The sequence below is a fragment of the Mastigoproctus giganteus genome, chromosome 14, assembly GCF_048544385.1.
Source record: "Mastigoproctus giganteus isolate SK-2022 chromosome 14, ASM4854438v1, whole genome shotgun sequence".
In the NCBI taxonomy this organism is placed as follows: Eukaryota; Metazoa; Arthropoda; class Arachnida; order Uropygi; family Thelyphonidae; genus Mastigoproctus; species Mastigoproctus giganteus.
In genome coordinates this window covers 28,295,853-28,321,183 of record NC_143588.1, presented here as the reverse complement: position 1 = coordinate 28,321,183, position 25,331 = coordinate 28,295,853, and the positions used below count along the sequence as shown (strand labels likewise).

The 25,331-nt window shown below is 37.9% G+C and overlaps 1 protein-coding gene across 1 annotated transcript in view; it reads left to right on the top strand.

Annotated features, from left to right (window-relative positions):
* LOC150075035 (tensin-2-like) overlaps window positions 1-25,331 on the top strand; it is a 737,845-nt gene that overhangs the window by 416,848 nt on the left and 295,666 nt on the right. The window contains exons 15-16 of the mRNA XM_090389056.1: window positions 3,103-3,168; window positions 18,138-18,248. Of these exons, the coding sequence (XP_090245182.1) occupies window positions 3,103-3,168; window positions 18,138-18,248 (177 nt within the window). The remainder of the gene's footprint in view (window positions 1-3,102; window positions 3,169-18,137; window positions 18,249-25,331) is intronic.

The following is a 25,331-nucleotide window of genomic DNA, read 5'->3' as shown; positions in this document are numbered from 1 at the left end:
TGAGAAAACTTGCCCTGCTCAATTAGCTTCATCTTCTCGAAAATTTGCTACCAATTCCTTAAATGGCGATCTTCAGGTAATTCTTCACTGGGCAAAGACAACTTAGTTGATTTTACACCCTTCTAAAACTCAATCTTGTCTTATATCTCGCAAAAAGGATTTTTCTGCTCCTATGCTTAACTTTAGTTACACTCCGATTTCTAGGCAAAATGAGATATCTCTTTTGGGGATTACACTTCTAATCTCTCTTGGCACAAGCACATTGCAAATATTGGTTCCTCTGCATCTAAAAAACTTGGTTTTCTCTTTTGTTCTCAGCGTTACTTTTCTTCCAAACAGCTGTTCACTCTGTATAAATCGCAAATCCGCCCTACCATAGAATATTGTTCCCAAATCTGGGGTGGTAACCCCAAAACCTCTCTCAGGCTTCTTGATTCCATTCAGAAGAGGGCAGTTAGGTTAATTAATGATTCATCTCTAACAGAGTCTCTCCACTCGCTGTCTCATAGACGTACTGTTTCTGCTGCATGCCCCTTCTACTGATACTTCCTTGGGCACTGTTCTTCTGAATTGGCTTCTATAATTCCCGCTCTCTGTTTCAAAACAGTCCGATCACGTGCTGCCACCAGCCAACATCCATTTACTCCAACCTCAAAGTCACAGAACCAACTTTTCTTCTTCCTCGTTTATTCATTCAACTGCCATTTTTTGAAACAACCTTCCTTCATACTTATTTTCTGAAAATTACAGTCTACTGAAGTTCAAGTCCAATGTCAACAAATATCATATTTCGTCTTCTCAACCTCCAACCCAAGTACAGTACTAAGTACTATAGGTTCTAATACCTCTCGTTTTTGGGGTTTACATAATAATAATAATAAAAAAAAAAAAAAAAAAAAAAAAACAATTACGATATGCAACAATCTTCTCTTGAACAGCCTTAGCACATTTATTGGAAAACCAAGGTTTAGATAGAGGACGAGATTTTAAAGTGGAGTGTGGAATAAAGGATTCCATTCCTATAAGAATAATTTCACTGACACGATTTGAGCAAACGTTGACATCAGGAGATTTCAAACAGTAATCCGACCAAGGAAACAAGGAAAAGAAATCTCACAGATCATCCCATTTTGCATTCTTGTAATGCCAAACAACACGAGGTTGGGAATAGCCATGAGATAAAGGCTCCATTGGAGAAGAGAGAATCACCAAGTTGTGATTGTCTATCTGAGGTGCTTATAGGACCACTCACTTCGACCGTGTACTTAGAAGGGTTGTTTGTGGGAAAAAGATCAAACATGTTGGCTATATGGTTAGGATTATCCGGTATCCTTGTAGGTAAATGAACAATCTGCGCAAGGTCATTAGTAATTGCAAAAGTCTCAGCATCTCGACTGGCTGGGTCGATGTGACTAGAAAACAGAAGCCAGCTGGAGTTGTGAACCTTAAAATCACCAATGAAAATTACCTCACCGTGAGGAAAGTTGGACTGGAGAAAGTCAAGTTGCAAAGAGAGGAACTCAAAGAGCTCCAAGTGATTAGAGGAGTTGGGAGAACGGTAGAGACAACAGATGAATTTGACACAATGAGGTAGAGAGATTTTAAGCCAGAGAAGATCAAAGAGAGGAGATTCCAAATTGCCAAGTCTCTAACAGGGAATATCAGAACAGACATATGTACAAGTACCACCTTTGAGGCGAAAGGAATCATACTGTAAATAATTTGGGCAATTGAGATGAGCGGTAGTTGAATCAACCGATAACTGAGATTCTGTCAGAAAAAGTACTTGATGTGTCGCAGACTGCAAGTGGAAATGGACATCGTTGAGATTAGAATTGGTACCACGTATATTTGTGAAATGAATTAGGAAGTGCTTGGGAGGTTTAGATCTTTTCGCAGATAAGCTTGCTCTATCAGTTTGACAATTCATGGTGTATTCAGTAGTAAGAAAAAGTGGGTGGGACATGCTGTATGAAGTAATGAAATTTTTGGATATGGCATACACATGGTAAGAATATACCCAGATCCTTGACATAACGTGGCCTCGACAATGCTCCCTGCATACACACTACTCAGGCTCCCTGCAGTCACTATCTGGCAGAGTAGAGGTACTAAGATTATATACTAGCTGATCCGGAAGCCTCCTAGAGAGTTACCAATAGGTTTGGTCCGGTGTACTAACTAGTGGTCGGCCTGCGAACACCGTTTTAGAGCTGTACCCTCAAAATGTAAGGAAGATTGAATCTCGCCATGAAGTTCATCGTAACCTCAAAAGTCATCAGTCGTACTGCATGATGGAAGAGGTGGGGAAGGGTTGATCGGAACTTAGCTCTGGAGACTAAACATGGGTTCCACCACTTCAAGCCTCCAATAAGCAAAGTGGTCGTATTGCACCGGTTGATGAGAGTCATCTACCACCTAGTATTGCCTGGTAACACAGAGGGGTGACATTCCTCCATGTGGTGTTGGTGGCACACCTTGACCCCTGCCTATGTTGGTTCACACCTGGGTGGTCACCCACAGTGTGCTTGTGCATGGAGGTTATTCCCTGGATTACTAACAGTCCCACCATTGTGAAGGTGCAAGCAGAGGATTTGGCTGTCACAGACCAACCTGACTTCACAAAAATTGGGTCCACCTGACTTGAATGTGACCCGAATATCATTTCCATCAGCGTTTTAAACTCTCAGGTAGCAAGTGCAACTTGTTTGGTATATCTGAGAGAATCTCTGTGACAACCTTAAGGACATACTATCTTCTCCGTAAACTTTATGTAACAACTCATAACTTTTGATAGTGTCCTCTGTAGTTTTGTTAAAAATTTGAGGTTGATTTAATTTTTTGATTCTTTTTTTCTGTCATTTTTCTGGAAACTGCAAAAATGCAAGGTAATGAAAACCTGTCTCATTGCAAAGCAAATCAGCGTGTTTTAGTATGACTTGGCAGACAACTAGGGAAAAGTTCATGGATAACTGGTGTGCTTTTGTTTCACAGGTGGTGTATAGTTGCTGTGTGCACAATCTCATTATTTAATAGACAAACATTGTGTATTAGATATACAATATATTAAGTGTATGTGTTTTTTTATTTCTGTTTATCCAGGTTCAAGATTTCCTGAAAATGGCAAAGTGGAATTAAGATTTTCCTATTGTTCTGATGAATATAAAGGTAAGGTATAATTATACAAGGTGGATTCAGAAAGATACAATACTTGCAAAAGTGTACAGTACTGATATTAAATATATTAACTTATATGGAACCACCTTCAAAATACAATGTAGTTATGTTAATTCAAACTAGTCTGACAAGAATTTTTTGAGAATTTTTCCAGAATAACCTACAGGAATATGTTAATTATATACAGGAATTTTGCCAGCCAGCAGAAACAATCATTTAGGAATAAAAAGTTTATTATAAAATAAAAACTTAAAAAATAATGGTTAATTTATGAGAATATAAAATCAGTTAAAATAAAATAAAAATCTATAAAATTTATAAAAGAGATTATTTATTTGTTATTTTGGTTTTTTTAGGAGCAATTGCAACTAAGGCCATATTGCTCCGGGGATATGCGGTGATCATTCCCTGACCTTTCCACATCCTCCGTATTTGGTGGTCACAGGCTCGAACCCCTGTCTAATCAAGAAGAATGTGTAACGCACTGCTGCTCCTCTCACCTGACTACGGAGGCGCCAAAAGAGATTACAAGTTAAAAGAGACTATAAAATAAAAGAGTTAAAAATATTCTAAAAATTTTAAATATTTCAAAATTTATTATTGGCAATTAGCAATTTATTTGTACCTATAAATTTTATCTAATGACTTGATGTCATGTATATTTTTAACACTTTTATTTAGTGTATTTTAACTGATTTTATAGTCTCATAAATTATACTTGTTTTATTTTATAATAAACTTTTTATTTTGAAATGTATATCAGCAACAAATCAGTAATAGAAAAAAAAGGTGCAACTTTATTATAAAGTAAATATAAGATAGTATGATATTTTCTTTAGCATTAGAGGCATATGATGCAAGAAAGCAAGCTTATGCAGCATGAGCTGCATAAGAAAAAAAAAAAAAAAAAACTCACTCCCATTTCACCCCTTCGTTCATTCGAAATACCTGTCCAGCTGAGCCTTAAATTTATTTAGGCTATCAACTTCCACAACAAGGGATGGAAGTCTGTTCCACCAACCAACTACCCGCTGGCTAAAGGCAAATTTCCGCACACCTGTCCAACATCTGTCTTTTCTCAATTTGAATTTATGCCCTCTCAGGTGATTATCCTGAGCAAGAGGAAGAATCCCATTAGCATTGAGCATGCTCAAACCACTCAAGGCTTTATACACCTCTATCAGATCACCTCACTGGGGTCTAGTCTCCAGACACTGTAATTTGCAAAATTTACGCCTTTCTTCATAAGAGCAACCCTTTGTTCCATTCACTAAGCTTATTGCCCTTCTCTGTATTCGTTCCAGTAGCTCTTCATCCTTGAAATGAGGCCTCCAGACCTGTATACAGTACCCAAGGTGTGGCCTGACCATTGCCTTATACAAGGCAATAATCACATCCTTATCCCTGATAGAAAAATTCCTGTATATCATTGACAAGACACCTGTATATCATTGACTGTAATTCCTGTATATCATTGACAAGACCATGAGCTACTCTTGCAGACCGTCTGCACTGCTCAGAAAATTTCATATCTGCCTGCACAATTACTCCCAGGTACTTTTCATTCTCTATCACTGTCAGCGTAGTACCACAGAGTTGATACGTTGCTCTGGGGTGACTGTTTCCCATATGTAGTACTTTACATTTGTCAATGTTAAACTTCATTTGCCACCTCTCAGCCCATCTGCTCAGCCTTTCAAGATCCTGTTGCAGCAGCAGCATACTGTCAGTAGTGTCCTTAACAACCCTGCCAACATTTGTATCGTCTGCAAACATGGAATTAAGCTTGATATACATCATCAATATCATTCATAAATACAGAAAACAACAATGGATCCAACACTGAACCCTGAGGGACTCCACTAATAACTTTAATCCACAATGAGCAGTGTCCATTGATTACTACTCTGTCTTCTCCCCCTCAACCATCCCTTTATCCATAGCAGCAATTTGCCTCCAATGCCACACTGCTCCAGTTTGTGCAGCAGTCTTCTATTTGCAACAGTATCAAAAGCCTTTCAAAGATCCATATATAAAATATCAAAGTTATTCCCTGCATCCAGTTCTTTTGTGACTGCACCATAGTATTCACTCAAGTTGGTCAGACAAGACTTTCCTTTAACAAAACCATGCTGGGTCCGAGCTATAACTGAAGTCTTGTCGAGATGAACCTGCAGTGTTTCTTTAACCAGTGCCTCCATTAATTTTCCTGGAATAGAAGTTAAACTCACAGGTCTATAATTACTTGTGTCAGCCTTTGATCCTCCTTTTGTGGATTGGGGGTCACATTTCCACATCTCCAGTCTATGGGTACCTATCCTGAGTCCAAAGAAGCTCTCATAATTATGGCTAAGGGTTTGCTAACTTCCTTTGGTGCCTCCTCCAATATAACTGGATAGTTCCCATCCACCCCTGGTGCATTTTTTATGTTTATCCTCAAGAGTTTCTCCTCCACTCCCCCGCAAAGCCTCTCAGTTATTATAAAATCATCTAGCTCACTGCCGAATTTTACTTCGCGTCTGGCCTTCCCCTTCTTGAATAACCCCTCATGTGTGAATGTAGATGCAAAATACTTGTTTAGTTTGTTAGCCACCTGAGCAGTCTCATCAAGAGTTGAACCATCTATATCCAGTGGACCAATCTGATGCATCCCTTTCCTTCTAGAGTTTACATAGGTAAAAACTCTTTTCTGTTTTTCTTTGTATCCTTTGCCAAGGATTTCTAATAATCTGCCTTTGCCTGCCTAATCTCCTTTGTGACTTACAGACCAGCTTATTATAGCTTATTATCTATTATAGGCTTCCATGTCACCCATTAATTTATATGTATCCCATGCATTTTTCTTCTATATGTCTATATGCCATATGTCTCATTAGTTCATCTGACATCCATTTAGGCTAAAACTTGAACACTCCAACCTTGAACAATATTTCTTAGTTGGTATGAAAAGTCTAGTAGCTTCTAAGATTAATTCTTTGAATGCTTCCCATTTTGAATTTGCTGTTGGTAACATCTTCAGTTGGTCCCACTGTATAGAATTTAAATACTCTCTCAGCCTATTGTAGTTGCCTTTGGGAAAGCAAAAACCTTTCCCTTTACTCCCTGATGATTGTTACCTCTTTGAGTAAATCCCACTTCAGCACAGTGTGATCACTGCCACCTAGTGGTTGCTTTATTTGTAGATTCTTAATGCATGAAGAATCACTACTGATAATCAGATCAAGAGTATTACTCCCTCTAGTTGTTTCCCGAACATGCTGATGTAGAAACAATCATCGAATAATTCCACAAAAGCCTTGCTAGTGTGAGTGACCAACCCACAAATTCCACTCAATATCTGGGAAATTAAAATCCCCCATTATAAGACTCTCTGATTCACTGGCCCCCTCTATTTTCCTGTACAGTTTCTTATTATACTCATCAGAGTCATTAGGTCTATAGCACACTCCTACTCTCAATTTTGATCTCGCAATGCTTATATCACACCAAGCTGACTCGACACTTCCTTGGATTTTGTATTTCTTAACTAATAGCATAACCTCCTCCCCCTCCCTTCCTATCCTTTCTGTAGACGTTGTACTCCCCAAATTCCAATTCTGCATTCCTTATATCTAAGTGACACCACGTCTCTGATATCCCAACAATATCTGCCTTTGATGTTTTGAGCAATACCTCAAATTCATCAAATTTGTTTACAAAACTTCTGGCATTGGTGTACATGCAAGTATACATGCACCTGTTCCTGTTCTTAGCTACCCTAACACAACCCATGTGTTTACTTGTATCGCAATGACTCCCAGCAGTCTCTGAAATACCCTGCATCTTGTTTTCCAGGCTGCTGCTCATTCCAATAGAAGCAGTGCAGGAATCACTTTCACCCTCTGCCAGTGGCTACTGTTAGTCTATTAGTCCTTATATCCCTCCAAGCTAGCAGTTTTCCGACCCACCTAACACTACCTCGATAGCATCAGCAAATATTCTTGCACCCTTCCCATTTAAGTGTATCCAATCCCTGTAGAAACACTCTCTCCTGTAATTGATAATTAAAATAATTAAATTGATGATTAATTTGATAAAATGTATATACCTGTTCTAATCCCATTAATGTGAATATTTGTAAAACCTCCACCTTGCATTAATTAGTGTTACTATTAGTAGGCATTAGTATTAGTAGTAATAGTGGCAAAATGACAGTCAAGCTATTCACCAACACAAGGTTGAAGTTTGTTCAAAAAATTAACTACCTGCTGTCTGAAGGCAAATTTTCACACATCCATCCTCAATTTAAATTATGCCCCTGAGATGTTTAAATTTTGCATCAATCCCTGCAAAGCCTTAAACATCTCGAACAGATCCCTTACAGGTACCTAGTCTCCATATGCTGCAATTTGCAGAAAGAATCCATTTTGGGTAAGAGCACCATTTTGTTCTTCTCAGTTCTCTGTACCTGTTCCAAAGGATCCTTATCCTTCCTAAAATGAGGCCTCCTGATATATAGGACTTAATATGAGACCTAACCCTAGCTTTATACAATCCCAGCAGCCTGTCTAAACTGCTTTGAAAACTTTGTCTGTCAGCACAATTGCCTCTAGGTCTTTTTCATTCTCCACTACTCTGAGTGTGATACCACATAGTTGGTATGTTATTCTGGGACCCATTTGCAGTGTCTTGCATTTTTTGCTAAATTTAAATTGCCATTTCTCAGTCCATGTGGGCTAATTTTTCTAGATCTTCTTTCAGGGGTACATCCCGAGTACTGACATTAATCAGCCTACCAACCTTCATATCATCTGCAAACTTGGGCATTAGGTCTGATATGCCTTCAACAATATATTTTATAAATACATAAAACAACACTTGGCCCAACACTGACTCTTGGGGTGCTCCATTAATAACAGTAGTCCAAGAAGAGCATTTCCCATTGATAATGACTCTTTGTCTTCTTCCACTCAACCAACTAACTTCCACATTGCAAAAAATGATATATATATCCAATTTGTGACTTTGGAGGTTCTTCAAACAGCTTTTGTCTATTTTTCTTTGCTTTACTTAATCTTTTCCCGAAACTTATTTACTAGTTGATATAAAATCTAAATCTGGCAAGCTGGTAGCATTTGTTTTTAACCCATTCAAACTTGGGTTAAAACATGAAACATCATTCTAATGTTTCAAACTCATTTGAACAGCACCTTCTTGAGCCACTTATTGTTTGTTTGTTATTTGATTTTTAGGAGCATTAGCAACTAAGGCCATATTGCTCCGGGGATATGCAGTGGTCATTCCCTGACCTTTCTGCATCCTCTGTATTTGGTGTTCACGGGCTCAAACCTCAGTCTAATCAAGAAGCATGTGCTGCTCCTGCCCCACCTGGCTACGGAGGCACCTGAGCCACTTATATTTTTAAGGAACTTCCTTATATAAAGGAGCCAATTATATAAGAAGTCATATTTAATTTGCTGTTAGGCTGAAATTCAATGACTTGTTTTGCCTTTTTGTTTCCTTTGTTTTTTCAGGTCAGCAGCTGATAATAGTTCTTGTCTGTCCTTAACTTCACTGCTACTGATTTCTAAATATTTTAGAAAACCAGAACTTTCTTATTTAGAAAAACCCATAATTTTTTCCACAAAGTCTCAGTAATTTTGTTAATACATCCCAGGATTCAGTAATTGAAAATAACACATTTTGAAGTTATGTTTAGTAACTTTGTAATATGTCTATGTATTAATGGAGGCATAAAAGTAGTAATTTATATCAGTAATCAATGTTAATATTATTGATATTAATAATCAATGCTGGCCCTCTATTAAGTGGTCTTATGTTACCAATACTAATCTAATCGTTATTTTGCAGATTTCTGCACTATTCAGTAACATTTACCATGATTTGAATAACATTCAATTACATTATCTTTGCCTTCTTTTTACATTCTCTGGTTCTCTTTCCCTTTTTCTACGCTTTCCAGCATTATAGGTAACTCTTTGATACTATTATATAAAACTTTTCAGTCATAGCCACAATTAGGTTATTATGCATTTTATGTAGTTCAGCCCATCCTATTCAGGGTCATTTTAATATATTCAAGTACATTTTAATCATTATCTAATAAAAGAAAATCTGTTCATTTCATAGCATCAGGGCATTTCATAGCATCACTGTTGATGATTTGCAAAATTCCTCAGTTGGCCAGTTGCTAATTAATTTTTGACCTTTTATTGTCTGCATTTGTATGGAGATATGAAACACTGTGTTTTGGAAAATTATGATGAATGCAGTACCCTGAAGATGTTGGATATCAGATAACTAAAATGGATATTATGATAATTAAAAGAGATAGATTATAATCTATCCCTTATAATACTTATAATATAATTGTTTTAGTACAGCCTCTTCCTTTAGACCTTTAAATTGCAGAATTTTAATTTTTATACTTTTCTATTTTGACCTCTTACACAAATCTTGACCTTTCCTGTGCATTAATACAAATTTGACCATTAATTTATAGGCAATATATGCATTTTAATCATAACCTATATAATTTATATGTAATTTATGCATTTTAATTATAACCTACAATTTATTGCCAATTTTTGCATCAGAAGTAAATTTTATATTCTGTACTCTTTTATTTCCTCCTTTTTTTTCATCCTTCCTACTATTCTAGTAGGAAATTTCCAAGTTTGGTAATATGTGTAGTGAACACTGCATCCTTTCCCTAATACATTTTTAAAATGAACATATTTGTAAAATAATAAGAGGAGTTTACCTCAATATAGTACGTAGAACACTTCTGTATGAAAGTGTTCATACAGAAGTGTTCTACGTACTATATTGAGGTAAACTCCTCCTATTATTTTACAAATATTAATATCAACGTAGAACGTATTGAGTATTACAGCTCTGATTCATACTGTAAAATGAACACACACACACACACACACACACGGTAGAAGTCTCGATAATGTTCCATCTAAAGCACTACAGCAGTGTGGAAATATCAGATATCCAACATTATTGGACATTTATATAAAGCACTTATGAAATTTTCAAGTGACCCAAAATTTTCTATGTGCTTCTTATGGGGGGGGGGTATTAGATCATAGGAGCATTATAAGGCCATTTATAGGGTCATAAAAAAAAGTTCATAATTTTTAAATACCTATTTTTCATGTATTGTTCTGGCATCATGGGTGAGTTTGGTGTCAAACTTGGAGAAACCAGCATTATTAGAAAAGTTAGAAGAGAGAGTGTGCCGTGCATCATCACTTATAGTAAGTATTCAGAAAAGAAAACTGGATACCTGATTGCACTAGAAAATTCAGCAGGCCATAAGATGGGTGATTGTTTAGAAGACCTGTGTGCAAAACATGATCAAAAGTCTTAGAAATATCAGAGAAACTGCTTGAGTTTCACAATATTTTTCCATTATATTTGTCAAAAAATAAGTGGTATAAGCCAGTATATTTCTATTTCTTCTGAATTGGAATCTATTTTGTCCGCCATTGATGAGATAGACTGTATTGAGATATTTTTAAGATTTTGCATTTGATCTACTCTTTCCATCAGTTTGGAAAGAGTAGGTCTAAGTGTGGTGGGTTTTTAACAGGAAGAGAGAGATTTGTCACACATTTTAGAAACTTGCTGGATATAAGCCTATTTTGGAGCAGAAGGAAAAACATCTGTGGAATAAGAAAGTGTAAAGCGGCGATACAATTCAGGAGCAAGCTGAGGAACATGTGTTTGAAAACAAGTTAAGAAGTGCCATCTGGACCTATAGCCTTCTTGGCATCAAGATTGTTCAGAATTCTTCTAACATCCTTCTTGTTGGAAGATCACATGAGGTTTCGAGTGTGTCAGGATGTGATTTAACAAGCCTGGGAAAGTGATAAAAGAGTAAGGGGGAAAACCAGAATGCTATTAAATCAGCTTTGGTTGCATCTGAGAATTAATAGAACCTTCAGGTTGTAACAGAGGTAGGACTATGGATGGACAGAAGTTGTGGACAAGAAGCAAATTTAAAATCAAGTTTGGACAGATTAATAACTGTTTTACAGTTGTTGCAAACTTTTGGTGTATGCAGAAAATGAAGCCGGAGATTTGGATACAAACCAAATGTAATAAGCAACGTTATCTTGAACAGCCTTAGCACATTTAATGAAATACTGTGGTTTAGAAAAGATAAGATATTTGAGTGTAATCTGGAATAAAGAATTTCATCCCTACAAGAAGAACTTTACCGATCTGATCTGATCTGGGGTGGGGGGGGAGATTGTGATCAGAAGATTTAAAACAGTAATCTAACCAGTATCATCACATTTTGCATTCACTTGATGCCAAATGACAAAAGGCTGAAAATGGTCATGAGAGAAGCTCCATTGGAGTAGACCATCACCAAGTTGTGATCTGAGGTGTCTAAAGGTCTGCTAATTAGATGGTATGGACAATTATGATAGGTGGTATTTTTCTTTTTTTTAATGCTGATGTTGTATGTGCTTGTTTACTTGCATAATTGTTTATTTGCCCTGCTGATACTAATGCCGATTAAATAGTTCAATTCCACTTTAAGAAACTGGAATAACAAACTTATTTTGTATATGCTCACATAAAAAAAGTATTCCATAAATTCACAGTAAAGATTATTATACACTCATGCAAAAGTTAAAGAAGTTACACATTTTCCACTGTTTCGTGGACTTTTTGAGCTCCTGCAAATGGATGTTTTTTAGAAATTTTTACCATATTCTTGATTAATAAACATATTAATGTGTGTTTTACAAATAGATTAAATAGGCTTATTAGAATTTGTTAGCTTATTTTTTAGATTTAGATAGTCATTTGGTGAGTTACAACTTAAAGACTCATACCGCTATTGTATTGGTGTTTTGGCGCGGATATCGTAGCACGTAACCAGTAGTGCAGAAGAAATGTAGGGATTTAATTGATATAAATAAACAGCTTGAAGGGTTTAATCACTTATTGGGAATGTATCTTTTGTATTTAGCTAAGGATATAACTAATTTAACATTGTGATCATTACAGTATAGCATAAATTAATATTGTATATCTCGAATTTGATAGTGTAAGATATAATGTAATACTAGATAGCATTATATTAGTGTAATATTGTCAGTTAATCAATTAAATATATTAATCTTATTAATTTTCATTACTAATTAAAATAGATTGTATTTAAATGGAAGTCATCCTCCAGACTAGAGCAGCAAAGCAACTCACACAAAGTAGTGAGAGTGCTGTGGATCAGGGAAGAATTGAACGGGGAAATTCTCCAATGCATCATAGCCTAAAAAAATGTAAACCCTGTAAAATGTTTGCAAAGCTTTCTGGAACAGGACATGATCCAGCAAAAGAGGATGTCTTTCTGTGTGCTAGGTGCAGAGAATGTCAAGAAATTAGGTGCTAACTCAGGGTTCTGATGGGTGTCTATGAGAGTTTGAAGAATAGGGTAGATGCCCTTGAATGAATTTAAATGACAGTCCCCTCAAGCACTCAGTTGCCCAACTCATTGCCAAAGTTCACTTCTCTGCATTGCACAACACAGCTTCAACGCAGAATGCGCTTCTCCCATAGGAGCTAGTTATTGTCAGTAACTCTATTGTCAGGGATACGGGAAATATATTCTGCAAAAAGGATAGGTGGAATAGGACCAGGATATGTCTGGCAGGTACAAAAGTTGATGAAATTGTAGAGCGGATGTCATTTTTAAGGGCACAAAGGGTGATATTGTTGTACATGTTGACACTAAAGACGAGGAGATCTGTGGACTTAAATAACAAGTACAGTTCAATGTTGAAAAAAAGTCGGCAGTTAGGGTTAATTTGTAAGTGCCTGCAGTTCTTCTAAGACATGATAGGAGGGAGTATATGAGGGTAAGCCTTGTCAATCACTTTGGCCTTGGAGAGATTGTGCAAGGCTCACGGGGTAGAATTTTTTTCAGTGTGGTGTGTAATTACTTAAATAGAAAGGGTGCAAGAATATTTGCTGATACCATTAGCATTAGCATTACTAGAGGCATTTGATGCAAGAAAGCAAGCTTATGCAGCATCAGCCAAAAAAATTAAAGTAAAATAAATAAATAAAAAATAACCACTTCCACTTCACCCCTCTGTTCGTTTGAAATACCTGTCCAGCCGAGCCTTAAACTTATTTAGGCTATCAACTTCCACGACAAGGGATGGAAGTCTGTTCCACTTACCAACCACCCGCTGGCTAAAGGCAAATTTCTGCACATCTATCCTACATCTGTCTTTCCTCAATTTGAATTTATGCCCTCTCAGGTGATTATTCGGAGCAAGAGGAAGAATCCCATCAGCATTGAGCATGCTCAAACCATTCAAGGCTTTGTACACCTCTATCAGATCACCTCGCTGGTGCCTAGTCTCCAGAAACTGTAATTTGCAAAACTTAAGCCTTTCTTCGTAAGAGCACCCCTTTGTTCCATTCACTAATCTTGTTGCCCTTCTCTGTACTCGTTCCAGCAGCTCTACATCCTTCTTGAGATGAGGCCTCCAGGCCTGTATACAGACTCTAGGTGTGACCTGACCATTGCCTTATACAAGGGAATAATCATCTCCTTATCCCTGCTAGAAAAATTCCTATATATCATTGACAATACACCATGAGCTACTCTTGCAGCCCATCTGCGCTGCTCAGAGAACTTCATATCTGCCTCCACAACCACCCCCAGGTCCCTTTCATTCTCTACCACTGTCAGTGTAGTACCACAGAGTTGATACGTTGCTCTGGGGTTGCTGTTTCCCATATGTAGTACTTTACATTTGTCAATGTTACACTTCATTTGCCACCTCTCAGCCCATCTGCTCAACCTTTCCAGATCCTGTTGCAGCAGCATAGTGTCAGTAGTGTCCTTGACAACCTTGCCAACCTTCGTATCGTCTGCAAACTTGGACATTAAGCTTGATATACCATCATCAATATCATTAATAAATACAAAAAACAATAAAGGACCCAATACTGAACCCTGAGGGACTCCACTAATAACATTAGTCCACGATGAGCAGTGTCCATTGATTACCACTCTCTGTCTTCTCCCCCTCAACCACCACCCCTTTATCCATAGCAGCAATTTGCCTCCAATGCCACACTGCTTCAATTTGTGCAGCAGTCTTCCATGTGCAACAGTATCAAAAGCCTTTCTAAGATCCAAGTATATAATATCAAAGTTATTCCCTGCATCCAGTTCTTTTGTGACTGCATCATAGTATCCAATCAAATTGGTCAGGCAAGACTTCCCCTTAACAAAACCATGCTGTGTCTGAGCTATAACTGAAGTCTTGTCTAGATGATCCTGCAGTGCTTCTTTAACCAGTGCCTCCATTAAGTTTCCTGGAACAGAAGTTAAACTCACAGGTCTATAATTACTTGCGTCAGCCTTTGATCCTCCTTTGTGAATTGGGGTCACATTTGCACATCTCCAGTCCATGGGTACCTCCCCTGAGTCCAAGGAAGCTCTCATAATTATGGCTAAGGGTTTGCTTACTTCCTTTGCTGCCTCCTTTAATATAACTGGATAGATTCCATCCACCCCAGGTGCCTTTCTTGTGTTTATCTTCAACAATTTCTCCTCTACTTTACTCTCAGTTATTACAAGATTCTCTAGCTTACTGCCAGAGTTGAATACACCTCTGGCATTCCCCTCGCTGAATAACTCCTCATGTGTGAATGCCGATGCAAAATATTCATTTAGTTTGTTAGTTACCTGAGCAGGATCATCAACAGTTGACCCATCAATATCAAGTGGACCAATCTGATTCATCCCTTTCCTTCTAGAGTTTACATAAGTAAAGAACTCTTTGCTGTTTTTCTTTGCATCCCTTGCCAAGGATTTCTCGTAATCTGCCTTCGCCTGCCTAACCTCCTTTGTAACTTGGTTACAGATCAACTTGTATCTATCATAGGCTTCTGTGTCACATGTTAATTTGTATGTATCCCATGCATTTTTCTTCTCTGCCATATGCCTCATTAGTTCATCGGACATCCATTTAGGCCTAAACCTTGAACAATATTTCTTAGTTGTTATGTAAAGCCTAGTAGCTTCTAAGATAAGTTCTTTGAATGCTTCCCATTTTGAATTTGCTGTTGGTAACATCATCAGTTGATCCCACTGTATAGAATTTAAATACTGTCTCAGTCCATCGTAGTCGCATTTACAAAAGCAATAACCCTTCCCTTTACCCCTAATGGTAGTTACCTCTTTGAGTAAATCCCACTTCAGAACACTGTGATCACTGCCACCTAGTGGTTCATTTTTCTGCAGATTCTTAATGCATGAAGAATCACTACTGATAATCAAATCAAGAGTATTACTCCCTCTAGTTGCCTCCCGAACATGCTGATGTAGAAAACAATCATCCAATAAATCCACAAAAGCCTTGCTAGTGTGTGAGTGACCAGCCCCCAAATTCCAGTCAAGATCTGGGAAATTAAAATCCCCCATAATAAGACTCTGATTTACTGGCCCACTCTATTTCTCTGTACAGTTTCTTATTATACTCATCAGAGTCATTAGGCCTATAGCACACTCCTACTCTCAATTTTGATCTTCCAATGCTTATGTCACACCAAACTGACTCGACACTGCACTGTCCAGCGATGTCGACTGGCTTCACTTCCTTGGATTTTATGTATTTCTTAACTAATAGCATAACCCCTCCTTCCTTTCTATCCTGTCTATCCTTTCTGTAGACATTGTACTCCCCAAATTCCAGTTCTGCATTCCTTATATCTGTGTGACACCACGTCTCTGAAATCCCAACAGTATCTGCCTTTGATGTTTTGAGCAATACCTCAAATTCATCAAATTTATTTACTAGACTCCTAGCATTGGTGTACACGCAAGTATACATGCACCTGCTCTTCCTCTTAGCCACCCTAATACAACCCATGTGTTTACTTGTACCCCAATGATTCCTAGCAATCTCTGAAATATCCTGCATTTTATTTTCCAGGCTGCTGCTCATTCTAATAGAAGCAGTGCAAGAATCACTTTCTCCTCTGCCAGTGGCTACTGTTAATCTATTAGTCCTTGTATCCCCCCAATATAGCAGTTTTCCGACCCACCTAACACTGCCTCGATAGCATCAGCAAACATTCTTGCACCCTTTCTATTTAAGTGTATCCCATCCCTGTAGAAGCAGTCTCTCCTGTTAACAAGTACAGACCAGGCTGAAAAAAATTCTACCCCTTGAGCCCTGCACAATCTTTCCAGGGCCGAATTGATTGACAGGGCTCTCATCATATACTCCCTCCTATCGTGTCTGTGCAGAATTGCAGACACTTTCAAATTCAACCCTAATTCACAGCTTTTTGTCATCAGTGACCTGTACTTGTTAAGTAATTCCGCCGGTCTCCTACTCTTAATATCATTAGTGCCAATGTGTACAACTATATCACCTTTTGTGCCCTTAAAAGATGATATCCGCTCTACAACGTCATCAACCTTTGCCCCTGGCAGACATACCCTGGTCCTGTTCCACCTATCCTTTTTACAAAGCATGTTTCCCGTTTCCCTGACAATAGAGTCACCAACAACCACTAGTTCCTTTGGGACCAGCGCATTCTGCCTTGGGACACTGCCTTTTGAGGCAGTGTTAGGTGGGTCAGAAAACTGCTAGCTTGTGGGGGAGATTCACAGACTAAAAGATTAACAGTAGTCGCAGGCAGAGGCAAAAGTGATTCTTGCACTGCTTATATTGGAATGAGCAGCAGGAAAGCAAGGTGCTGGAGATTTCAAGGACTGCTGGGAGTCATAGTGGAACAAGTAAATACATGATTTGTGTTAGGATAACTAAGAGTAAGAACAGGCGCATGTATACTTGCATGGATACCAATCCCTTTATTGCATCGTGCCAATGTGGTTTATTGTGTGCCTGGAGTGTAGCATATGTTACATCGGGAAAAGTAAACGTAGACTCTGTGATTGTATCTTGGAGCATGAGGGGGGCTATTCAGGGGGCCGATGTTACTAGCTCAGCTATCGCAGAGCACTTTTGGAATGGGCAACATCTTAATTATAATACATGTTCCAATGTTGAGGTGTTAAAATGCATTCATGACTTCTGCCATCTCATGTGGGGTGGTGGAAGTCATGTATATAGCCCTCCATATAGCTGCAGTGGATTCCACCACAAATTGTAATTGTGGTTGAACTCGCATGCATCCTTTTATGGAGGCTGTTATTTTATGGTATGATGAGAAATGGTGGACTAATCGCATCGGCAGTACCTCATGCACTGAGTTTGTAGGATCTGGTGGGCATGTCCTACCTCTTTCACATCCCACAATCCCTTTCTGTTTCTCTATTTTTTTTTAATTTTTATATTTTTTTCTCTTCTGCCAACCATGATCTGCACTGGAAGATGTCTGTGCATGTGCAAGGCTATACTTCTGCCGATATATTGATCTAATGTCCTGTTTCTTATTTTGAGTTGACAGAGAGCCACATTGCCTTGAAAGCTTCTTGTAAGGTTTTATATTGATTTTGTGTGTTTTATTTTAGTTCATTGTGTAAAGTTTCTAATGCTTTTATTTATACAATTCTCAGCCTTTAATTTTTAAAATTTTATTTTTTTTGTATGTGTAATCAAAATTCTCAGATTAAAGCATTTTTAAATAGTTTGCTGGTTGGCATAATATTATTTCATTTGTAATTATTCTTTCACAATATGAATGCTCATGTTTTTTTTTTTTTTTTTGTGGGTTTAATGGGGTATTTATTTATATTGTGGCAGCATCCATTCGCTGCTATTTTTTATGGACTAGCTGATATTTGAGTTTCAATTTTGTACTTACCCAAGAAATTACTAAAAATTGCATAGATTACAGAGCTTTCTCCTACTTATGCATTGTCTTCTTAGAACTGTTCTTTTGAATAAATATTTAAAAAATAGTGTATGCAGTTTATATCATATATTTATATAATTTAGGTAATGGATCTTTAAATGAAGTAATGTCAACAGTGGATAAATCTAATGATCCTCTTGTCAAGTGGGATTCTTATGAAAATTTTGGTGTCCTTCCTGAAGACAGTCCAGATGGTAAGCCATCATCTCTAACTTTATTTTCAATAGATGGAGGCTATATCTTTTATATAACTTATAATTTATAAGATTAGCAGAGCTCATTCAAAACCATACATTTTCTTCTTTTCATGTAAAGTACTGACATGTAATGACATAGTGAATTTTCATTAAAATTTCCCATTATAAGACAATCTGATTTATTGACCCACTCTATTTTTCTGTACAGCTGTTCATCATACTCATCAGAGTCATTAGGGCTATAGCACACTCCTACTCTCAGTTTTGCTTTCCCAATGCTTATATCACACCAAACTGACTCAACACTGCACTGACCACCTGTGTCAACTGGATGCACTTCCTTAGATTTTGTGTTTCTTAACTAATAGCATAACCCCTCCTCCCTTCCTATCCTGTCTATTCTTCCTGTACACATTATACTGCCCAAATTCCAATTCTGCATTCCTTATATCTGTACGACACCATGTCTCTGATATCCCAACAATATTTGTCTTTGATGTTTTGACCTAGCACCACAAATTTATTTACTACATTCCTAGCATTGGTGTACAAGCAAGTATACATACACCTGTTCTTATTCTTAGCTACTCTAACACAGCCCATATATTTACTTATTCTGCAATGACTCCCAGCTGGCCCCGAGTGCCAAGTGAGTGATCATAGCGATATATATCCAAAGTGATTTGAAAGCATTTTTTTCCTAAGCATCAGATTATAGAGATTGTTAAAACCCTTCATTTATAGTTATTTAATTTTGGCTTTTTCTAAATAAAGTAGTAAGCTTCATATCAAGGAAGGAAAGACACAAAAGAAAGGTGTGTGTGTGTATATATATATATATATATATATATATATATATATATATATATAGAAAATTATTTTTAATGTTATGTGTAAATCTTTAATTTAACTTATGCTAATAATGAAAATACCGTGTACCCTGGGAGCGATGTATGTTGAATAAAGGGGGAAGAACGGAAAAGAAAAGGTATATATATATATATATATATATATATATATATATAACCAATTTCTCTAACACACTAACCACTAATCTCTTATCGCTTGGTCACTGGTGGCACCACTCCTGCCTCCACCTGGCGGGGCTGGTAACCTGAGTATAAATTCAATACTCAGGGCAAAAAGGAGCAATTATGAATCCATTAATATCACTGATTGTAGAGCCTACGTGCTCGCATGAACTTGAGTCATCTCAAGCAAAAAGAATCAAAAAAGATGATTCTTCACATGACCTGCCTGCTTTTTTAATTTTACACTCTTTATCAAGAAAGCGCTTAGTAGCTTATCTCCATTTCTTGTACAGAAAAGCATAGAGGCTGTAGCAGGTACTCCCAAAATTGTCAAACGACTTCGCTCAGGAGATCTTATAGAAACTTCCAATCCCAGTTATTCTAGACAGCTCCTGAAGCAAACGACCTTTGGAGGTCTTCCCGTTTCTGTAACCCCACACAGAACATTAAACAGCTCAAAAGGGATCATTTCAGAATGGGATCTCCTTAATGTTTCTGATGAAGAAATTGCTGAAGAGCTTAAAGCAAAAAGGGTCATCAGTACCAAAAGAATAATGACCAAACAGGATGGCACCCTTACACCTACCAGAAATGTTATCCTTACTTTTAACACTCTGAATCTTCCTGCATCAGTTAAAGCTGGCTACCTTTCCTGTAAGATCCTTCCATATATCTTCCAAATCCAATCAGAAGTATGGGCATTCTCAAACAACATGTCAAGGTAAGGCCATTTGCCCCATGTGTGGCTCACCAGACCACTCGCAAACTGAATGTATAGCAGCAGCGCCAAAGTGTCCGAACTGCCAGGGTGCTCGTCCTGCATATTCCAGAACTTGTGAATTATGGAAAATGGGAAAAGAAAATACTGAATTACAAAGTAGAGAAAAATGTCTCATACCAAGAAGCAAGAAAACAGATATTAAACGTGATGTCACCCAAATCTTATTCTGATGCAGTCAAAAATACTAAAGAATTCTCGACACAGACCAGTGTTACAATTCCTCCTAAAAGATCTCTTTCTCAGTGGGCCAGATCTTTCCTCACAAATGATGAGATATTGACAGCAACAAAGACGAAGAATACATCACATTCTGTTAATACAAAGTCAGCCAAGCAGCACCAAGACAATTCCCCCAATCAGGAACTTTAACAAAGGAAAATAATGCAAATCCTACCCAGAATAAACTAACTGAACAAAGTATGGAAATTGACGAGAAATTGGATAATGATGATTCAATTCTCCAACTACATGCAGAAGATAAGATGGATATTGCTCGTCCAGTGTTTTCAAAATGAGAGAAATATAAAAAGGGTCGAGGGAAAACAAAGTGGTCAGACCAATCAACCTAACCTAAAATCAAATAATGCAAAAAATCATTCAATGGAATTAAAGGCCTGTGAAGCAATCTAGATGAATTAAAATTTTTAATGCACCAGCATGATCCTGCAAGCATTTGTCTACAGGGAACATACTTATCATAAGTTATACTCCACACTTCTCAAGTTATACATAATACAGGCGGGACAGATGTTCTGAATCTCCAGCAAGAGGAGGAGTAGCAATTCTAGTTCCTACAAACCTACCATCCAAATCTGTTCAGCTTTGCACCACTCTAGAAGCAGTAGCCATTCACATTGTTCTTGGCATTACATCCACTATTTTCTCTATTTGTATTCCACCAAACATTTCATGTTCCACTGCAGAACTTGATGATTTACTAAATCATCATGATTTACTAAATCATCATGTTCTGCAGTGCCTTAGTGATCTAAATGCTCATCCTTTGTGGGGTTCCACAAACATGGATCAGAGAGGGCAGTTAATTGAAACCCTAGTTGACAACCATCACTTAACACTGCTGAATACTGGTGTACACATATATATTCACTTGCCTACAGTATCAAATTCGACTCTTGACCTGTCCATATATTCCTCATCCATTTATCCTAGCCTTGATTGGACAGTATTAACTGATGTTCACAACATCATCAGCCATTTTCAATCCACTGCAGGATAAAGGCCTCACCAACAACTTTCCAGTTGCTTCTGTTTTGTGCAATGGCCATCCATTTACTACCCACAAACTGATGAATTTCATCTATCCGCCGTTGTCTTCCAGGTTTTCTTCTAGCTCCTCTTGGGTACCATTCTGTTATTTTCTTAGTCCATCTGTCATCATGTCTTTGAGCTATGTGTCCTACCCAAGATCATTTTAGTTCTTTAGTTTTGATAAGTCCTTTACTTGAGTTTGCTACCTAATCCATGTTTCTTTTCTTATCTAACAGTCTGATTCCCAATATAATTCGTTCCATTCTTCGCTGTGTAGTTCTCAGCTTCTCTTCCATTCTTTTGGTGAATGCCCAAGTTTCACTTCCATAAGTCATGGTGGAGAGTATACATTGGTTCATTATTTTACGTTTCAGACAAACTGGGATATTGCTCTTCAGTATGTGGCTATATTTCCTGAATGCTATCTATCCAAAATCTATTCTTCTCTTGACTTCCAGTCATTTATCATTATTACAGCTAATAACTTTCCCAGATAAGTATATGACTCCACCTTTTCAATTACTGCTCCTTCAATCATTATGTTTCTTTCTGTGGCATACTTGTTCATCATTACTTTTGTTTTAGTCATATTCATCTTTAGTCCAAAATCCTTACTAACTGCGCATAACTGATTAAGATTTTCCGCTAATTCTTTGGGATCGTGGCTTATGACTACAATGTCATCTGCAAATCGTAAATGGTTTAAGTACTCTCCATTCACATTGACTCCTTTCTGCGACCAGTCTAATCTTCTGAAAGCTTCCTCAAGGGCAGCAGTAAACAACTTCGGAGATATTGTGTCTCCTTGTCAAACTCCTTTCTCGATTTTAAATTTCCTACTGTCTTTGTCTAGTCTAATAAAGGAGGTTGCATTCTCATATATTTTCTTCAAAATCATAATATATGGAGTATCTATGCCTTGTCTTTCCAGTGCCCAAAACATTGCCTTATGCTGTATGGAGTCAAATGCCTTTTCATAATCCACAAATGCCAGGCATAATGGTGTTTTATATTCATTTGCTTTCTCCGTTAGCTGTGATATTACGTGAAGGTGATCCATAGTTGAGAATCCTGTCCTAAAGCCAGCTTGCTCTTTCGGTTGATTCTCATCAAGTATTCTTCCTAATCTGTTAGTAATGACCCTTGTGAACAATTTGTAGATGTGGGATAACAAGCTAATTGGTCTATAATTTCCAATTTCTGATTTATCTCCTTTCTTATGCAGCAAAACTATGATTGCATTATTCCACTGCTTAGGCGTCACACCTTTTCTAATGCATTTTGTGAAGAGCCTTGCCAATTTTTGTGTTATGTCTCTTCCTCCCAATTTTAACAACTCTACAGTAACTTCATCTTCCCCCGGGGCTTTCTGATTCTTTATTTTCTTCAATGCCTATTCTACCTCATCAGGAAGAATATCGGGTATGTTGTATGTGTTGCTAATTTGCGATCCGTCTTCCCCGCTGCTGGCATCATTACCTCCCTCCTTGTATAATTCTCTATAGTAGTCTTCTGCTATTTGAATTATGCCTTCTCTGCTATTTATAAGTACACCATCGCTATTCTTCAGTTTCAGTATAATTTTTCTTTCTGTATTACTGCTCATGTCTGCTTCTGCTGATTTAAGTCCTTTGTTTTCCCTTAATGCTTGTTCTACTTTTCTTGTGTTAAATCTTCTTATGTCCTCTCAAAGCCTCTTTCTAATAGCTTTGCATAACTCAGTATACTCAATTTTCTCCTTGTCAGTGTTTATCTTGCTCTTCATTTGTCACCTTCGGTTCATCATAACAAGTGTTTCTTGACTAATTTTTTCTTCTTTGGATTTCTTCTTCCCTATAGGTTTCTTGGGCTTTATCACTTTCAGAAAGTTGTAATATTCCTCGTTGATGTCTTGGTCCTGAGCAGTCTGCAGAAGCTCAAACTTGTTCTTAAGTTCCAGTACGGGACAGGGTGGATGCCCTCGAAAGATCTAAATTGAGGGGCCCATCAGGCTCTCAGCTGCCCACCTCAACGCCAGAGCTCACTCCTGGGCATCGGGCAACACGGCGGCAATCTCCAAAGCAGAATGCGCTGGTCCCAAAGGAACTAGTTATTGTTGGTGACTCTATTGTCAGGGAGACGGGGAACATGCTATGTAAAAAGGATAGGTGGAACAGGACCAGGGTATGTCTGCCAGGGGCAAAGGTTGATGACGTTGTAGAGCGGATATCATCTTTCAAGGGCACAAAAGGTGATATAGTTGTACACGTTGGTACTAATGATATTAAGAGTAGGAGACCGGCGGAATTACTCAACAAGTACAGGTCACTGTTGAAAAAAAGCCGTGAAATAGGGTTGAATTTGAAAGTGTCTGCAATTCTGCCCAGACACGATAGGAGGGAGTACATGATGAGAGCCTTGTCGATCAATTCGGCCCTGGAAAGATTGTGCAAGGCTCAAGGGGTAGAATTTTTTTCAGCCTGGACTGTACTTGTTAACAGGAGAGATTGCTTCTACAGGGATGGGATACACTTAAATAGAAAGGGTGCAAGAATATTTGCTGATGCTATCGAGGCAGTGTTAGGTGGGTCGGAAAACTGCTAGTTTGGGGGGATACAAAGACTAATAGTTTAACAGTAACCGCAGGCAGAGGTGAAGGTGATTCTTGCACAACTTCTATTAGAATAAGAAGCGACCTGGAGCGAGGGGTGTTGGGGGTTTCAGGGACGGATGGCAGTCATCATGGAATAGTTGGGTATATGGGATGTGTTAGGGTAACAGGGAATAGGCATAGGAGCATGTATGCTTGCATGTATACCAATGCTAGAAGTATAGTAAATAAATTTGATGAATTTGAAGTGTTGGTCAAGACATCAAAGGCGGATATTGTTGGGATAGCAGAGACCTGGTGTCACAAAGATATAAGGAATGCAGAACTGGAATTTGGGGAGTACAATGTGTACAGAAAGGATAGACAGGACAGAAAGGGAGGGGGTGTTATGCTGTTAATTAAGAAAAACATAAAATCAAAGGAAGTGCACCCAGTTAATATAGATGAACAGTGCTCTGTTGAGTCAGTTTGGTGTGAGATAAGCACTGCGAAAGGAAAAATAAGAGTAGGAGTGTGTTATAGGCCTAATGACTTGAATGAGTACAATGAACAATTGTACAGAGAAATAGAGTGGGCCAGTAAATCAGAATGTCTTATAATGGGGGATTTTAACTTCCCAGATATTGACTGGAACTTGTGGGTTGGGCACTCACACACTAGTCAGACTTTTGTGGAGTTATTGGATGATTGTTTTCTGCAGCAGCATGTTCGAGAGGCAACCAGAGAAAGTAACACTCTTGATCTGGTTATCAGCAGTGATCATTCGTGTATTAAGAATTTGCAGATAAAGGAACCACTAGGTGGCAGTGATCACAGTGTGCTGAAGTGGGATTTACTCAAAGAGGTAACTACCGTCAGGGGTAAAGGAAAGGGTTTTTGCTTCCGTAAAGGGGAGTACAGTGGTCTCAGACAGTTTTTAAATTCTGTACAGTGGGATCAACTGACGATGTTACAAACAGTAAATTCTAAGTGGGAAGCATTCAAAGAATTAATCGTGGAAGCTACTAGACTTTATATACCGATTAAGAAATATCGTTCAAGGTTTAGGCCTAAATGGTTATCAAATGAACTAATGAGACTCGTGACAGAGAAGAAAAATGCATGGGATGCATATAAATTATCAGGCGACGCAGAAGCCTGTGGCAGATATAAGCTAGTCTGTAATCAGGTCACAAAGGAGGTTCGGCAGGCAAAGGCGGATTACGAGAAATCTTTGGCAAAAGATGCTAAGAAAAACAGCAAGGATTTCTTTACTTATATAAACTCTAAAAGGAAGGGGATGAATATGATTGGACCACTTGACATCGATGGTTCGACTGTTGATGATCCTGCTCAGATAGCAAACAAACTGAATGAGTATTTTGCATCTACATTCACACGTGAGGAATTATTACAATTGGAAAATGGAA